General features: G+C 35.9%; 5 protein-coding genes across 5 annotated transcripts; 3 read left to right on the top strand and 2 right to left on the bottom strand.

Annotated features, from left to right (window-relative positions):
• Positions 1-76: 76 nt before the first annotated feature.
• Positions 77-1,127, top strand: LOC132193959 (uncharacterized). Its single transcript, XM_059614957.1, has 5 exons — positions 77-216; positions 465-486; positions 553-614; positions 678-792; positions 845-1,127. The coding sequence occupies exons 1-5, from the start codon at positions 145-147 to the stop codon at positions 1,069-1,071; spliced, it is 498 nt and encodes a 165-aa protein (XP_059470940.1). The 5' UTR covers positions 77-144; the 3' UTR covers positions 1,072-1,127.
• A 244-nt stretch (positions 1,128-1,371) lies between these two features.
• On the bottom strand, positions 1,372-2,650 carry LOC132193958 (uncharacterized). The gene is made up of 7 exons (XM_059614956.1): positions 2,490-2,650; positions 2,355-2,429; positions 2,212-2,295; positions 2,138-2,162; positions 2,023-2,084; positions 1,855-1,969; positions 1,372-1,794 (listed from the first exon to the last, which is right to left on the bottom strand). Exons 1-7 carry the CDS (start codon positions 2,559-2,561, stop codon positions 1,568-1,570), a joined length of 660 nt encoding a protein of 219 aa, XP_059470939.1. The 5' UTR covers positions 2,562-2,650; the 3' UTR covers positions 1,372-1,567.
• Positions 2,651-2,727: 77 nt separating this feature from the next.
• Positions 2,728-5,715, bottom strand: LOC132193776 (retinol dehydrogenase 12-like). The gene is made up of 7 exons (XM_059614649.1): positions 5,007-5,715; positions 4,646-4,777; positions 4,372-4,563; positions 4,163-4,321; positions 3,658-3,777; positions 3,417-3,609; positions 2,728-3,356 (listed from the first exon to the last, which is right to left on the bottom strand). Exons 2-7 carry the CDS (start codon positions 4,764-4,766, stop codon positions 3,242-3,244), a joined length of 900 nt encoding a protein of 299 aa, XP_059470632.1. The 5' UTR covers positions 4,767-4,777; positions 5,007-5,715; the 3' UTR covers positions 2,728-3,241.
• A 557-nt stretch (positions 5,716-6,272) lies between these two features.
• Positions 6,273-10,293, top strand: LOC132193764 (protein phosphatase 1 regulatory subunit 16A). Its single transcript, XM_059614633.1, has 10 exons — positions 6,273-6,390; positions 6,785-7,048; positions 7,101-7,171; positions 7,512-7,772; positions 7,828-7,944; positions 7,998-8,123; positions 8,173-8,248; positions 8,439-8,659; positions 8,811-8,955; positions 9,027-10,293. The coding sequence occupies exons 2-10, from the start codon at positions 6,802-6,804 to the stop codon at positions 9,323-9,325; spliced, it is 1,563 nt and encodes a 520-aa protein (XP_059470616.1). The 5' UTR covers positions 6,273-6,390; positions 6,785-6,801; the 3' UTR covers positions 9,326-10,293.
• A 235-nt stretch (positions 10,294-10,528) lies between these two features.
• On the top strand, positions 10,529-12,907 carry LOC132193800 (uncharacterized). The gene is made up of 6 exons (XM_059614692.1): positions 10,529-10,682; positions 10,800-10,906; positions 10,967-11,172; positions 11,226-11,495; positions 11,548-11,751; positions 12,162-12,907. The coding sequence occupies exons 2-6, from the start codon at positions 10,885-10,887 to the stop codon at positions 12,411-12,413; spliced, it is 954 nt and encodes a 317-aa protein (XP_059470675.1). The 5' UTR covers positions 10,529-10,682; positions 10,800-10,884; the 3' UTR covers positions 12,414-12,907.
• The last annotated feature ends 4,142 nt before the right edge of the window (positions 12,908-17,049 follow it).

Here is a 17,049-nt window from a genome sequence, read left to right as displayed (position 1 = left end):
AAAAAATTTCGTCATATTATCGGTTCGTTCGTTGCAGATAATTTTTTTGGAACTGAAGGTCGTGAAGATAATAATAAAGTTTGTCTCGTCTGTGTGGCTTCACATCTCGCTAAATATTTACTTGAGCTGCCGTTTTAAAAGACGATGGGTCGTATTTTCTGGTTGATCTGTGTCGTCTTTGGCCTTTCTCAAGCCAACACTGAGCCTTCAAATCCGGTAAAAGTCAAAGATATTAAGCTTTTTTATTGTTTAATACTAAAGAATTGAAATTTTGAATGTGTAAATCTGAATGTTTGTTGCTCAAATCGTTTTGAATTAATCACGTTTTAGACTTATAAAAAAAAATACGTAAATTTTTATGGATTGAAATATTTACGTATTTTTATTTTTTGAAAATTGTGATATTTCTCATACAAATGTATCATGATTTAAAAAAATTGATAAAAAAAATCTATAATTTTCAGTCTCATGAAAAAAATTGCTCGAGTAAGTTCAAGTTTTTTTTATAATTATTTAAAAATAACTAATTATTTCCAATAATTTCGCCGGCAGAACCTGCAAACTTGGTGGAATTATCTAATGGAAAACGGTACCTCTTTTCTTCTCCAACTGACGTAATAAAAATTATTTATAATTTGTCTTATTATGCAACAATTTCTATCAATTGTCATTGTCAGGCAAATTGGGCGGCCGCTAATGCGAGTTGCACCAAACTTGGCCTCCACCTGGCCACTCTGAAGACCCAGGTCGACATTGACGCGGTTTTTAAGCGGGCCAAGGAAATTAATCCAAGTTTGTTTTATCATTTCTGTAGCTTTTTTTATTGATATACTTCTTTTCAAAGATTACTATTGGTTTATTTCCGCGAAAAACTTCGGCAAGGATCGAAATCCCGACCACCGCTGGCACGACGGCTCCAAACTGGAGGAAAACAGCGAGTTGTGGGAAATCAGCACCCCGCGGACGTGGACGTGCGTCGCCCTGCACACCGCCTACAACAAAAAATTGTACGGCATCGACTGCCTCTATTCTCTCTTTTACATCTGCGAACTGCCCATTCAATGCTATTGAATTAATTGTTCATAAATTTGATTGAAATAAATAAAATAGTTATTTTGGAACTAAAATATTATTGCTAATTATTTCTGTTTATATTCGGAAGAATCGGGGAGAATTTCATAATATATTTTTATCTCGTGGGGTCATCAGAGGACAAACAAGGCACACTTGGTAAAAATACATTTTTTGTTATTCAATTCGTCTAGTTTAGAGTTTGGTATCTCTAGGCAAAGGTCAATGCAGTACAGATAGGACAATTTATTTTTTTTCTTTATTATATCATCATTGGTTTTTTTTAATGAGTTCAACAAATTTGAAATCAATTAATCAGCAAAAATTTTATTTTTAATATAATAAGTTTGATTTATTTCAACTTTTATTAACATTCAATTAACAAAAACAAATAAAAGTTTTAATTTTTAAACTTCATCCATATCAAATTTTATCGAAAAAAATTACAATTTGACTATGTTTTGAAAATCGGATTATTCAAAGAATTTTGTCGTCATCAGTAACATTCGCTGGGCAGCTCGCAGATGAAGTTTTTCTTGACACTGCAAGTCGCTTCCAATAGAAAACTGCTTGACGAAGAAATAATTCTGACGCAGCCCCTTTTTTTGTCAGCATCGTCGGCCCACAACTTGTCATTTTCCTCCAATTTCGATCCGTCGAACCAACGAAACTCAAGTTTGTCCTTCGTCCCGTAGTTTTTCGCTCCCAAAAACCAACTTTTCCCTAAAATAAAGTATGCAAATTAATCCTTCAACGTTATGATTATAAAAATTATAATCTCACATGTGGCAATTTGCGTCGCCTTTTGGTAAACCGCGTCCAAATCGATTCGATTTTTCAAAGCGGTCAAGTGGAGGCCCCGCTCGGCACAGCCCTTTTTAGCCTCACTCCAGTTTCCCTGAAATTTTAATTGTCAGATAAATCATAATATACAGAACTTAAGAAAACAACCTGGGTCGGATAAGAGAAAAAGTACTTCTTTCCGTTTGAAAGGGTTGTCAAATTTGTTGAACCTAAATAAAATATTGATATTTTTTCTAAATCTCAAATTATTTCAAAAACTCACGAGCAAGATTGCAGACGTCTTTTGACTGAAAAAATTTATGCAGAATGAAAAATAATTTTTTTTTAAATTTATACCTCTTCCTCATTGGCGATTTTTTCCAGCTCAACCAGCCGCTGCCTGACATCATTTATATTTTGCCATTTCTTCTGCAGAGAATTCTGGAAAATTTTATGATATTTACACACATAAATTAATAAATTTAATAAGACGATCAAACCTCATTTTCTTGACAACGGTTTGCGGCAGTTGTTGGCAAATTCAAATTATGCTGCGTCACTTCAGAATTATTATTCTAGCTCAGAATTTGGAAAAGTATTTTATAAAATTGGATTAAATAACAATTTTTTCTAACCTTTGTTGGATCTTCAATTTTTCTGGAATGAACGGTGATGAAGAGATTGAGCAAAAACCACAACCAGACCATCTTGCTCTTGTTTTGCGAGTGTTAATTTAATTAGGATGCGGACTTAATCGCTTGAACCGCTGCGTTTGCCATCAGCATCAAAATATCCAGTTCAACCAATTCGTTTATTCTCTCACAACAGGTCAAGATTAATAAAAAAGTATCAAAGTCTCAAAGGTCAAACGTCAAAGAGGCAACAGCAAGTTATTTTTAAATTTTTCAAAACACACATCATATAATGGAAAAAAATTGAAATTTATTAGGTATTTAATACATTTAATCCTCCTATTTAATTCTAATTATAAGCTATTGTTCTTAACAATTGTTAACAATTTAGGAAACTTGTTGAAATTAATCTTTTTTCATGACTTGTCGCTTGATTAAATCAATTTTTGCATTCATCTGACAAAATCCTGTAGTCATTGATGGTTCATAACAGTTGCTGAGCAAAAAATTAAATCATTTTAGTGTTTTTATGTCCAATTATATTATAAATAGTTAGGTATAAATTAATTTGGGATAAATTCTACACAATTGCACACAATAATTATGAATTTTTCAATGGACTTTGCAAATTTTTTTTAATTGTTGAAAATACAAAATGCAACAGAAAAAAATAATTTTTTTTTTTATAAAAGAAAGATAATATTAGAAGAAACTAGAGGCAAAACTTGGACAAAATCAGTTTTAAAAAATAACGATTAATGACGGACACAATCAAGGGCCTGGTTAATCAAAGCCTCGCTGACTTCCCACAACTTCCGAGCGTCAGCTTTATTACTTGCGCTGCAGCTCATCATTCCAGGCTTGCAATCGCTACAAATTTCTCAATTGAGTTTTCTCAATCTATAATGATTTAATTTAAAAATAATATACCTGAAGTAGATCTCCGATTGAATGGCCAAACGCTCGTCAAGGGCGCAGTGAAGGGTGGTCTGGGCGCCTTCGACGGGGGTTTTCTTGGCCCAGTCCAGATTGCGCAACAACCACGATTGACCACCCTCCAAATGTCGCCCCAACTCCGTTGAAACCACGCCGGGGTGCACAGCGTACGCAACGACTCCGGTTCCTACACAAAATTTATTGATTTATTTATCAATTTTTTTCCCACTGAAACCTTTAAGTCTTTCGGTTAACTCGGACGTGAAGAGAATGTTGCACAGTTTGCTCTGTCCGTAAGCTTTTATTGGACTGTACGATTTTTCCGACTGCAAGTCTTCAAAGTTCACCTTGCCAACTGTAATTTGAAACATAAATTTAAATTTTTTTTAGTTAATCTTAGTTAAGTAAATTAATAAAAAAAAAATATGATTTTAAGTAATTGTTTGTACTGTCGCACACCTATGGTGTTCTTAAATAAATTCATTCATAATTTTTAAGTATTTGGAACAGAAAGTAATGCTGCAGGCAAAATAAAATTAATTTTAGGGCATTGAACTTTGAACATATTCATTCCACAAACCTAAATTTATTTTGACGGTGAATTAAATTTGCGTGCAATTAATGTTAAATATTAGTCATTTCATCAAATTAATTTTTGGTTGAAAATAATTGAAATCCCTATTTAATTTAAACTATATTTACAGTGAAAGTAAATAACCCATTATTATAAATTTTCTTACTTAAGTGAGCAGTGCTAGAAACGTTGACGATTCTCGCTGGAGCGCTTTCCTTAATTCGTGGCAACAGAAGCGATGTGAATAAAAAGTGTCCCAAGTGATTAGTCTGGAATTGCATCTCGAATCCGTCCTCTGTAGTCAAGTACGGACACATCATCACACCTGAAGAAATTTTTTTTTTTAATTATAATCATTAATTAAGTTGAAGTTACCGGCATTGTTGATGAGCAGATTGATTTTGGGTTCGCTTTTTAATAATTCCTCGGCGCATTTTTTCACCGAATTAAGCGAGGCCAAGTTGAGTTGGACAACGCGCACGTCACAATTGGGCACTTCTTCGCGCAGTTTCATCGCCGCTTTTTCCGAAAGTTCCACGTTTCTGTTTGCCATGATAACTTTGGCACCTGTAATTTTAATTTTGTTGATTTTTTAATTAATTTATTTATTTATTATTTGACATTATTAAATAAAAATTTAAAAGTTAACCTCTTTTGACGAAATCCTTGGCCGTTTCATAGCCGATGCCTGTGTTAGCGCCGGTAATGACGGCGGTTTTGCCAACCAAGCTGGCCGTTGAGGTGCACTTTCCATTCGAGAATAGTCCCATCGCTTATTTTCCTGCACAACAAAAAAATCGACTATATTAACAATGGAAAAGAGCCGGCTGCGTAGAGTTCCTTTCAAGGTCAAGATCTCATGAAAAATGCGGCGCAGTAATACATTATTATTTAGTTGTATTTTTGAGCAAAAATCTTTAAAAAAAAGGAGATAATACAAGCTTCATTTAAATAATAAAAACAGATTTTTAATAACAATAAAAAAACTTTTCATGAATTTTTTGTCTTACCTTTTTCCCTTTATTCTGCCCTGCTTATTTACTGCTCCTTCGATCCTTTCGCCTCTTTGCCTCTGCGCAGAGTGATCCTCTTCAGTGGCTTCACCTCGGCTATTAATTTAAGCGGAAGAGTTTTTTGTGGGAGGAATGACATCGCACAAAATATAAAGTGCGTTATTTGGTGACTACTGCTGAAAGTGTTGTGTTTCATCATCCTTTAAAATTCCATTCTAGATTTATTTTATGCGCTCACTAAATAAAAATGAGTCACGAATTTTGTATGGTTAAAATTGCAATTCATTCATTTGATTCAGCCTCAAAAGTGTGCAATGTGAGATATGGGGGCCAAAACAAATCGATATATCATGAATTAATGAGGCCTATCAGTGATATGACGCAGAGCCAACTTTGCATAACATCAAATTTGTTAGAAACATTAAGTAGAGCGAACACTTATTAAAATTAAATGTAATGAGTTTCTAGAAAAAAGCCTAAAAATTCTTTGAACGTGTTTTCCTTTTATCATGCAAGCCTTATTTCATGCTTGCTCTTGTTCATGTCGTACTAAGAAAATTCAGAAAAATGATAATAATTTGGAGCTCTCTGGAAGATGTTTTTAGGTAAATAATGTTGAAATTTCATTCAGATAGCGCACGAAAAAAAACACATTTTGAGACACAGAATGTCAATTTCAATTATGCCGATTATTGAAGTATGTAATTATTCATGGCATTAATGCATTTTAGTTTTAAATAAACTGAAAAAAAGACACAACAATGATACTCTCTGAATTTTAAATTTGAATCTACATATATAAATTTTCATTCCAAATATTTTCATTTTTAAAAATTGAGCATGAAACGTTAAAAGAAAAAGAAATCAGTTTAATTGATTTTAAAATATTTAAATTAGAAACATGCATAAATCAAATACGTTTCAAAGAATTTGCGTTAGATTTTTAATCGGTTCGAGCAATGCTTTGACTATTTTATCAATTTTTCAATAATAAATGAATCGGCACAAAATAAGAGCAAAACAAGAATATCAGCTATTATTGCATTTAGATTAATTATTGTAATTAATTGTTTTACAAGTTAATGTTTGAATTAATTTGCTGTTATTTCAAATTGTCGTTTAGTCAGAGACGTTTGACTTTCTACCAATTAACATAATGGTTGAAATGCTATAAATCGTGTTTTGGCGCGCTTTTGCACAAACGGTGCTCATGGAGCACTCCAAGGAGGTTCGGTCCCGCCCCCTCCACCGGCACTTCCGCCACCGCCTCGTTTTGCTAACTTGTTGACAAAAAGAACACCTGTTAAAATGGGTCTGGCAGAATGAGTGTCGCGGCCCTTTTCGCGCCCTCGGCCCTTCTTTAGCGGCTGCTTTTGATCAGGTAAAGAATCTTGAACTTCTCAATTTTTTGGTTTCAAATTGCGGCTCGACTCCTCAGCGATTTCGTGTGAAATTCGGTGCTGAACTTTCGGCCGATTGCGCACTCAACCACACACACGAAAGGAGGAATTCAGTTTCTATTTTTATTGCCACTTTCATCGTCTTGATCCAGTTTAAATACATAGCGTGGGGTTTCTTGTCTCACCCACACACCGCGTTTCAGACAAACATTTCAATTTCAACGCTTTGTTTACAAATCAATTCAGTCGGCATAGAAACAGAAAAATTATAAAACTGAGCTATTTTTTGCTAAAAGTTGGGTTTAAAATATTTTGACTTTTAATATACTTGTATGAAATGATACAAAAGTATTAATTTTTTTTGTAATTTTTCAGAGATTGCGGCCGGCGCCATGGACCACTCGGAGTTGGTGGCCGAGATGCCGAACGTGGAGCGGCTGAGTGTGCAGGAGCGGCTGCACCTGGCCAGACGACGGCGGCTGCAGCAGCTGCGGTCCTGGGCGCAGAACGAGAAGGAGTGGACCAAGCGGAGGAACAGCCAAAACCACAACACCATCCGCAGCACGGCCAACAGGAAGATCAAGTTCAACAACAGCGTCGTCCTGCTCGAGGCCGCCGCCAGGAACGACATCGACGAAGGTACAAATATTCAGTTTGAAAGGATAAATTTTTAATTCAAGTGCGTTTGCAGTTCGCTACCTCTTGAAACAGGGAGTTGATCCGGACGCCACCAACGAGGATGGCCTCACTGCTTTGCATCAGGTTTGCATTTTTAGTTAATTTAAATCAATTCATTTTTCCTGGATAAGTCAGACTTGGAATTCAGTGTCAATAAAAAATTTGAAACACTTGTCACTTCTTTTGGAATAATGATTAGATAAGAAATATTTTCTTAATAGTTTCTTTAACTTGTGTTAATATTTTAAACGATCACTTGAAATAATAAGCTGCTGACGCTACCGCATTTTGTAAAAAATTTGTTTGTCTTATCAGTTGCTAGCTGATTACCAAATTGAAGTCAACACTTTCTAGGCCATTGAGAATGCCTTGAATATTTATAAATAGCAAAACATTGAATATTGAAAAATGAATTTAATTCCAGTGCTGCATCGATGACAACGAAAAGATGCTGCTTCTGCTGCTCGAGTTCGGTGCCAACGTCAATGCCGAGGACTCTGAAAAATGGACACCTCTGCATGCGGCTGCAACCTGCGGCCACCTGCACCTGGTCAAAATTCTGGTGGCCCATCACGCCAACCTGCTCGCTGTGAACGCAGACGGAAACATGCCCTACGACATCTGCGAGGACGAGTCCACCTTGGACTTCATCGAAGGAGAAATGGCTCAGCAGGGAGTGACTCAGGTTGGAAATTTGCTGCATTTCTCTCGAATTGAGTTTTCATTAAATAGGATTTCAGGAACTTATCGATGAAACGAGAGGTTCGACTGAGTTGCAAATGCTCCACGAACTGCAAAAGGTTGCAGACAAAGGCGGTGACCTGGAAACATGTGACGATATTCACGGCGCAACTCCTGTAATTTTGATTTTATTTAAATTGATTGAATCATTAATAAATTTCATTTCCAGCTCCACATTGCAGCCGCGAATGGTTATCTGCAAGTGGTGGACTTTCTGCTAGACCACCATGTGAGCACGGATGTCAAAGACAGGGATTTGTGGCAGCCAGTGCATGCTGCTGCTTGTTGGGGTCATGTAAGGATTTGTTATAAAAAAATTATTGGATTTACAAATAAAAATTCAGTTGGAAGTGGTCGAGGCCCTGGTCCTGTCCGGAGCTGATCTGAATGCCAAAAACAAACACTCGGAAACCCCAGCTGGTATGTCTTAAAATTTTAAAAATTTTACAATATAAACGTTGCTGGGAAGATACATAAAAATAAAAGAATATTTCAAGTTGGTATTTTCTGGGGAAGAAAATAAAATTATATTATTTTCTTTCGAACTGAAATTATTTTTACTAGTGATTGTTTTCTTCGTTGATCAAGAATGGTTTAAATCTTTCTCCAGATATATGCGAGGACCCCGAAATCCGAGAACGAATTCTCCAACTGAAGACGGAACAGGAGAGCAAAAGGGCGCAGGAGCAGCAGAAGCGCCGAGGCGTCCGTCGCTCTCAGTCCAACAACACTCGCACGCAGAATGTCAGGAGGACGTCGATTCGTGATAAGAGCCTCACTTCGAAGAAGGAGGCTGTGGCAGAGGCAAGACTGCGTCTTCAAGTTAGAGACGTGAGTTGAATAAAAAATCCTCATTTTTAGAAAAAATCTTTCATTTTTAAATATTTGGTTCTTTTTATTAATGCCTTTCCAATTTTGAAACCTTGGGAAACCATCCCTGGTTGAATTCCAGAATCATCTTTCTCATCGATTTATTTTACAGTCTCCTACAACCCCTCAGGGTGATCTCCCTCTCGATGCTCCCAAAAACGGCATCGAGCCTACAAGAGTGGAAGTTCCGGCGGTCAGGAGGGCTCCTGAGGGCATGGACTCCGAAGTGAATGAGAATGAGAAACCTTTTGCGCAAGGTAGAAAAAAAATTATCAAAATTTCTAAAAAAAATAATAATAATTTTTTTATTGACTTTCATAATTACAAGGTGCCGCCAATTGTAAAGCAGACGACGATGCAAAGAAAATCAACATACACGTGTCCGTAACCATAAACGCTGGGACCCTGGCAGACCTGAAGAAGCAAAGGTCGCAAATCCGCAGCTCGTCCACAGACATGAGCGTGACCGGTTCCGACGCCCACCCCCCTTCGTCCCTGTCCTCCGTGAGCATGACCAGAGTGGCGGACGAGGTCATCGGCGAGAAGCCTTACAATCGATTCTCGGGAGACACAAGCGAGGCGATTTGTGACGTCACTCGCACCTCCCGACGCTGTTCCATCCTTTGAGACGCTGTTTTGCTCAAATTTTGTCTATTTTTCCTCAACAAGAGAGAGACAGCCAAACTTCCAGACACGCCAATATTTCGATCATTTGCATTTAAGAAAGAGAATCTACTAAGTGTGGAAAAATTGTAGTTCTTAGAACAGATTCAATGGGCTTATCCGTAGCAATAGCAGTTCATGGCCTGCCATTCACTTATCTAAATTTGTAAGCAATATTGTAATAAGCTATCAATATACAACATCACACAGCCGGGCAGTGATATCAAGGAAAAATTGTGACTGGGAATTAGTTGAACGAGGTGGAGCTCGGGTTTGCTTTTGATCTCGAGTCCATTCCACCGAAATGCACTGATTTTTGAAAGGTAAATAGACGAAAGAAAGAGAAAGCTACATTATATCTAAAAAAAAAGAATTTAAAAGTGTTACTCCGCAGGAATATTATATATATCGGAATATTTATCAATTCTTTCAGAAGGTACTTAATTAGAGGACTATCAAATCCGGATATACATATTTTGTACTTTGTCAAGATAATTACAGGAGCAGCTGCATAATTCTTACTCAATGAGAAAACATACATTCCATTTATTGTATAATAAATTATTATTTTTGTAAGTGTAGAGACAACGACTTCGTAGAGAGACTTAGTTTTACTACTTTACTGCATCAAGATAGCGCACTTGTAAAATAGCACAAAGAGGATCGTCTCTTTTTTTTCCTTGTTAGCAACTAAAATATATGTTCAAAATGACTTTTCAAGGCAGGTACCTGTTTAAAGAAGAGAGAACCGAATGCGTTTTGTAAAAAGCGAGAAGAAAAATTCTTAAATCTTGTGTTAATTTAATTTCAATTTTATCCGGATCTATTTGGATGTCATTGGTTTAAAATTGGATCTGTTGAAGATAGAAGAAATATCTGGGGGCATAATTATGTGTAGTCAGTCAATCAATAAAATATTTATTTTCAAGCACAGAATAGATTATTGAAAAATTATTACGATATAAAATCCTGTAAAACAAATTAAATAGGACTGATTGGGATATATAATATTGATTATTTTCAGTAGATTGAGATAATATTGTAGCTTTTCTGATGAATTTTTCATAAATTTATCTTCAAATTATAGAAAAATTCTTGCCAAGATTCTTGCCTTATCCCGCCGCGATAAGATATAATTCTCTAATCCTCCGCGTGAGGTCACTGAGTGCTCTTAACGCCACCCCAATTTCTTGTTTTTTTTTTGTCAGCACCCATCTTTGTTTTGCACGGAACCAGACACCAGGCTGCATGCGAACCTTATTTTGTGTTGGACAAACTTGATCCTGAACTGGACTGTAACTTGTGACAACTGAAATTGACTGTAAGTTAATCTCTCACCACAAAATTCCTGTCACATAATCGTGATGAATTCGAGCGCGAATGTGTGAAAAACTGCCTGTTCACTTTCACAAGCAAGGTTGTGCAATTTTTTTTGCAGAGGCATCTTTTGTTTCCCTCCAACTGGTTCGCATCATGGCCAATCCAGGCAAATTCGGCTGAGAGGTTGATTGCCCGATTCGACGATGTGGAAATTCCTCGTCAGAGGTAAACAAAGAGTTCATTTATTATTTAAGTCAAATCTCACTGATGGACATTTCCGGACAGGTGTCAGGGAGTCTTTCGGAAGGTGCGGAGAACGAGCTGTAGGGACAGCGTGCGAAGGAAATGGCTTCGCAAACAACGCCAGACCTGGCAAGGAAGGCCCCAAAAACCAGGATGCCGGCTCGAATAATAATTCCGACTCGCAGTTCGACGCCGTCGCCGCCGAGAATGCCCTCTGCTCTCAAAGTCTGCTCAAAGGACTGGGGCTGGTAAATATAATCATTTTGAAAATTTTACAAAACATTGATTCAAATTTTTGCAGAGCACGGTTGTGTGGTTCACAAAGTTTGCCCGAGACTGGCACTACCTGAAGGCGCAACGAGCAAACAATTTCTACCTGCCTGAACTCGACCGTCCGGAGAAGCAGGGTGGCTGTCGCTACAAGTGTCTCTTGCAAATTTTGGCTGGAATTGCCAAAGCTCAGCCCAAAGGTCCGCAGGATGCAGGCAAGGACGCCAGTTTGGAGTCTCTGGAGAGTTCGATCCTGTCCAGTGTCGTGGCTGACGAGCAAATCAGCTCCGTCAACAACAAGGTATGGAGATTTATTTTGTTGGAAATAAAATTTTTTATCTATTTATCTACAGGAGCTGATGGAAGCTACGAATGGACTGGGAGAAATAAGCAGCAACATCGAGAATGTGCTCGGCGTTTATTACTACGACCACTACCAACCTGAGAGGGCCTTGAAGAACTTCAAAAGGGCTTGGTCGAGGGGAAACGTCAAAGCGTGCTACAACTTGGGTCTTTGCTATGAATTGGGAGTTGGAACTGAACCCAATCCTGGAAAGGTAGAGATAATTTATCAAAAAACTAAACAAAAAATGAAAATAATTAAAAAAAAAATTCAAAATAAAGTAAATAAATTTATTTCTTTTAAGTTAGATATTTATAATAAATAAATAACAAAACTGCTATTCCTACGAAACAAAACAAAAAAAAATATTAATTTCATTTTAAATTTCATTTTTGTTGTTTTTTAAATAAATTAAATTTTAATTAATAATCTTAATAAAAACCTATGGAAACTAACTATTTAGTAAATCATTTACATCAATTAAATTTTTATTAATTTAATTTACAATTTGATCAGGAAATCCAAAAAAACATTATAATCTTGTAAAATTTTCTAAATTTTTGGCTGTTAGTTTTCCTTGAGAAAGATTAATCGTTATATTTACATTGCTTTCCTTTTTTTTAGGCCGTTGAGTATTACCAGAAAGCTTCGAACTTGGGCCACGTCCAGGCCGTGTACAACCTCGGGGTCTATTACGCCCAAGGCAGGGGTGGTTTGCCGAGAGACCCGATTCGTGCGCGGCAGCTGTTCAACGAGGCGGCCAACAAAGGCCTCATCCAAGCCAAGGCCGCCATCAACGAGTTGTCCTGCCCTGCCGAGACCCGTCTCGAAAGTCACCCAGCAACGAGCCTTCAACCCGTGACTGTCGGCACCTAGCATCGTAGCGTTTTTAGATTTAGAATTATTTTGTACTTCAGAGTGCCATGGACTGTGACTTAGGGATTTTGATCTGAATATTTTGTGACGAAAACTATTATTATACTGATCGGTGAATTTTTTATAAAAAAGAAAGAAAATTATTCCCCTTTACTTGGTCAGTATTTTCCTTTTATTTTACATAATTTAACTTTAATTTTAAACCGCGTATTATTTTAAGACAAAGCTCAGAATCCCTACAAACCCTTTCAAATGAGTTGTTTCATTTTGTGATGCAGATTTTGTTCATTGAAACATTGTATATTTTTCTTGCTCGCCAACAACTGCCAAAAAAACACACTATCATTTCATCGATTTGAGCTGTTAGACAGCAAATTGTTAAACCGATCATGAAAAAAATGTGTATTAAATTTGCCCCGTTGCCAAAAGCAATGTATTGAATCCTATGGAATTGGAAAATTCTTGTAATTTTCAATAAAAATTATAAAATTTTGAAAATCAACATAACAATAGAATTTTAATTTATTCGATTGAAAAAATAATATTTACCTCTTAATTTTGAATTATTTTATAAGAAATTATGATCCAATTTTGCCAATGTCCAGAACGTGTTTTCTAAAAATAATATCTGTTTGATGTCTCGAAGGCTCTTGATTAAATTTATTGTGACCCTGCAGTGGTGAATTTGATTCCGAACTGGACATTTAATTTTTCGCCGCGCATTCTCGGAACTCATTCACGAATCTGGGCCTAAAAAGAAAAGTTTTTCTCTCAATCTGTGGCACATCTTCCGCGCGCGCCGACTGCATTGCTGACCCAGAACAACAATGCCCATCGAATGATACTCGTTTAACATCCATCACGCGCTGCAGCATCTCTTCTCGCGCGCGCACTTACATAAGTAGGCGAACAACATTTCATATGATGCACACCTTAATTGCCAGTGAAATTATCAAACAATGAACCTGCGCTTCTTTTCCGCACTCCGCAAATTCCCCAAATGTGAAAAATTCCTAAATTATACTCCGGAAATAAAAAATTTAACTTTTCGTTTACATTTGCCATGAATAAAATGTTGCAAAAATAAAAAAAATTTGGAGAAAAAATACTCGATCTTTGATCAAGAAAAGAAAATGTAGTGTAATTATTACAGCTGTGTAGATTTTAAATTAAACGTTAACCTACAAAGATGGTTTTATTTTGGAATAAAAATTGTAATTATTTTTAATTTCATTTGAAAATTTATTATAAATTTTATGAACAAAAGCCTTGTCAAATGATTATGTTGAATTCATTTTTGTATGATCATTGAGTTTTGAAATAGTTGTCACTTTTAATTATTTTTCTTTGTTCTAATGTTTTCGTTAATGTGAAACCAAAACGCATTATTAATAGAGACTATTATTATTTTTGGTGTCGGCGCAACGCTGGTGGATAAGAAAGCGGCTCGTGTGTGTATAATTAAAAGAAAACGAAGCTGAAAGCAAATTCCGTTAAAAGTAATAAAAGTGGGACCGACTAATTTCGGAAGAAACACGACGCGTGAAGGTGAGAGGAAAGAAATGATGAATTATTGCTCTTTCACAAATAGAGAGGTGGACAGGCTAAAGCGCCGATAATTACCCACCTTTACTAATAAACGGATACGAAAAAATCAAACATCGAATGATATGGAAATAAATAGAGATGTAGGAACTTTCAACTTTTATTAACTAATTATGGATAATTATGTAAACAAAATAATTAGCTTTTTATCCATTCCAATACTTTTTCAAGATGATTCCACGAATTAAATTTATATTAAAAATTTTTAATTTCTTTCTGCTGTAAATAAGAATTTTCGTCTTCTTTAGACTCTGGTTTGGTCGTGCGGGCAACAAATTTAACTATCTGTGTTGCGCCAAAAGACTTTCTCCGTGTTTGAATTAATTGGCGATATTTAGCACAAATTCCGCGTGCGACGCTTTTCGTGTTCGTATAATTTATTTGCATAAAAGTGCAATAGTTGTAAATAAAAATTCTGCTGTTCGCTCTAAATTTTAACTTCCTTTTTGCACAACATAATAATTTTGCATTTATAATATTTACAAAAATTCGGAAATTTCTGAAATTAAATTTATTTGAAAATTTTTCTAATTTCAATTTATAACTCTAAATTTTCTGCTTACCTACAAAGTATTAGTATTATTATTTTTGAAACTCTGAATCGATTCATTTATTGTGTTAATTGGAGTAAATATACTAAATTTTGTTTAAATAAATGTTTTTAACCTCAAATAAAACATAATTGATCAAGGGAATATATGTAAACCATTCTAAATTTTAAAAACGATTGCAGCAATTACATAGAAGGTGCTCCAATAAATAACAAGAATGAACTGCGCTCCTTAAACACAATAATTTACTTTTGGCGAAAAACGCCCATCACGTTCGATTCGTGGCCAAAAAGCGTGTTTTCCTTTTTGTTTGTTCTTCGCTCATCTTCTCACTGTATCAGCAGAACATCTTCCTTCCATCAAACGAGCTGACCCAATTTTAACTGTGCGATCGGACACATAGAGTGCAATAAAATCTCTCGAGATATTTGATCGGAGAAGCTGGATTTTTTCTTTTATTTGATCTGCAATTTCAAACTCAATCGACGATCGCTCGCCGCCTTGTTATCGTTCTAAACAGATCTCGGTGGACTGTCGGGACCAATTTTCTGCTCGTTGGACCAGAAAAGGTAGCGGCAAAAATGAACCTCGCTCGCATTATTAAATTAAACTGCATCTTTTTTTGCTGAAATACCCCAGAATAGCCGGACGTATCTTTTAAAATTACCTTGACCTGAGGAACTAAAAATTGTGAATATAATTTTTTTATTTAGATTTATCTGTCGGGTTGTGGGTCACACTCAGAACGTGAACAAACAAGGAATTCTTGCTGGAGCAGAAATCAAATAGTAATAAAAATTCATTGCAATAATTTAGTAATCAAAATATGTTTTAAAAAATTAAATTGTATAAATCATATTAAAATTGGCTTGTGCAGGTGATTAAAAACTTTTTAAAACTCGCTGGTGTACAAAGTTTTAGATTTTTTTGTTAATTAAAACAATAATTTCCAATAATTTAAATCAAATTATAAGGAGCTTGAAGAGTTTTCAGGACAAAGAAGCGCGGGACCTGTGCGTCTTTTGTTATCAATTGATGCAAAAGTCATTTGCGTTTGTCCGTGCAGGCCAACGTAATAATTATGAGTTTATCTTCTTCTTTTATCTGAAGTGATTCGAATCGCGCGTAAGACAAGCCCATTGATCGATATATAAATTGAGTCAGTCGCAGCAGTACCGTCTTATTATTTACTCCTCTGAGAAATCATGATAGATTCAAAAGATTTTAGTGACACATTCGCTGTGGTCCAACTTGTGTACTCAATTTGGGCTGTCATTAGCTTCATTGTCTTCTTCGTCGGAGCCATCGCCGCCTATGTTGTTGTAAAACGCAATCGAAGGTATTTCACAAATTTTGTTTTCAACCATAAATTTCAACTGAATAACATTCAAAAATTTCAGAGCTTTGGAACTTGATGCTCTGCATTGTGGCCGGGCAGTGGCAACTTCGTCTACAATCATGACAGGACCATAATTAGAAAATTTCATTGCAGATTTGCAAAATAAAATATGTAAAATGGATTTTAAGATCATTGCGTGTCATGATGAATGAATAAATCTCAAATATTGTCTGCTTCAAAAGTAGCGCTCAGGAATTTTTATTTTTGATAAGGCAAATGTTCAATATTTAGAATTTTAAATAAAATTGATCGTTTTACAAATTTACCTTTTTTATAATTTACTGGTTAAAAAATTAAATTATTGACATAGTTGCTTTTCATTTTGGTATTAATTTAATTTATTGTGTCTTTCAAATATGAGGTTGACATATTTTTGGTAATAAAATTTAAGTTCTTTTAAATTTTTAGGTTTCTAAATGAACTAAAACCGAGCCTTAAAGTTTCTCTTCTAAAGTAAACATAAAATGCAGTTTGTCATGCAAACAATGAAGTCCCCGATTTTTTTCTTATTTTTTATTACCGCGGCTGCACCTCACTTCCCTCTTGACATTGAGCAAACTGTGCGCGAATCTATCTCGGCTGAGAGGTGCGAGAAAAGCGCCGACTAATCACCCCGAGTTAAAGGTTAAATGAGACCTCAAGGTACGTAAATACTGTGGGCTTTTATCCAAAAGTACTCACAACACTCGTCCCACATCACACAACAACTTCTGTGACGAACTTTCAATTTTTTTAGGGCGACCCTTCGGACAATCAAAAAGAGGAAATCGCCCGTGGAGGAGAAAAAATTTTATATTTAAAGAGCATGTGAAATTTACCCACAAGAGCTGGCCGGACAGATGAGTCAAGCGCATTTATCAATAAAAGTGTGTCAGGCAGTCTGCGCCTGTGGTGATTCCGAGATGCTTTGCATATTAAAATGCCGCCGCCGCGCATGCCACGCAACGGAAATATTGTATAAAATATGCGCTGGCGTGTCTTGCACCAGAAAAAGCTGCCATTTCTCCACGTTCTGAGAATTTAATTCCGCTCTTTTTCCATTTCTTTCTTTTGGCTTTTTACGATTCACAGCCGAGGAAAA

The sequence above is a fragment of the Neocloeon triangulifer genome, unplaced genomic scaffold, assembly GCF_031216515.1.
Source record: "Neocloeon triangulifer isolate White Clay Creek 2 clone unplaced genomic scaffold, ASM3121651v1 ptg000005l, whole genome shotgun sequence".
Lineage (NCBI taxonomy): Eukaryota > Metazoa > Arthropoda > Insecta > Ephemeroptera > Baetidae > Neocloeon > Neocloeon triangulifer.
This window is presented reverse-complemented; position numbering and strand designations above follow the sequence as displayed.

Bases quoted from the DNA above. Each gene is read 5' to 3' on its own strand.
- LOC132193959 (XM_059614957.1), top strand. From the start codon at position 145: ATGGGTCGTATTTTCTGGTTGATCTGTGTCGTCTTTGGCCTTTCTCAA. The intron at 217-464 runs GTAAAAGTCAAA...TATAATTTTCAG, and splicing joins ACACTGAGCCTTCAAATCCG to TCTCATGAAAAAAATTGCTC. The intron at 615-677 runs GTAATAAAAATT...TGTCATTGTCAG, and splicing joins TCTTTTCTTCTCCAACTGAC to GCAAATTGGGCGGCCGCTAA.
- LOC132193958 (XM_059614956.1), bottom strand. From the start codon at position 2,561: ATGGTCTGGTTGTGGTTTTTGCTCAATCTCTTCATCACCGTTCATTCC. The intron at 2,163-2,211 runs GTATAAATTTAA...AAATTTTTTCAG, and splicing joins AAATCGCCAATGAGGAAGAG to TCAAAAGACGTCTGCAATCT. The intron at 1,970-2,022 runs GTTGTTTTCTTA...TTAAAATTTCAG, and splicing joins TTTTCTCTTATCCGACCCAG to GGAAACTGGAGTGAGGCTAA.
- LOC132193776 (XM_059614649.1), bottom strand. From the start codon at position 4,766: ATGGGACTATTCTCGAATGGAAAGTGCACCTCAACGGCCAGCTTGGTT. The intron at 4,564-4,645 runs GTTAACTTTTAA...TTAAAATTACAG, and splicing joins CAAGGATTTCGTCAAAAGAG to GTGCCAAAGTTATCATGGCA. The intron at 4,322-4,371 runs GTAACTTCAACT...AAATTTCTTCAG, and splicing joins TCTGCTCATCAACAATGCCG to GTGTGATGATGTGTCCGTAC.
- LOC132193764 (XM_059614633.1), top strand. From the start codon at position 6,802: ATGGACCACTCGGAGTTGGTGGCCGAGATGCCGAACGTGGAGCGGCTG. The intron at 8,660-8,810 runs GTGAGTTGAATA...TTTATTTTACAG, and splicing joins TGCGTCTTCAAGTTAGAGAC to TCTCCTACAACCCCTCAGGG. The intron at 8,956-9,026 runs GTAGAAAAAAAA...CATAATTACAAG, and splicing joins TGAGAAACCTTTTGCGCAAG to GTGCCGCCAATTGTAAAGCA.
- LOC132193800 (XM_059614692.1), top strand. From the start codon at position 10,885: ATGTGGAAATTCCTCGTCAGAG. The intron at 10,907-10,966 runs GTAAACAAAGAG...ATTTCCGGACAG, and splicing joins GTGGAAATTCCTCGTCAGAG to GTGTCAGGGAGTCTTTCGGA. The intron at 11,173-11,225 runs GTAAATATAATC...AAATTTTTGCAG, and splicing joins TGCTCAAAGGACTGGGGCTG to AGCACGGTTGTGTGGTTCAC.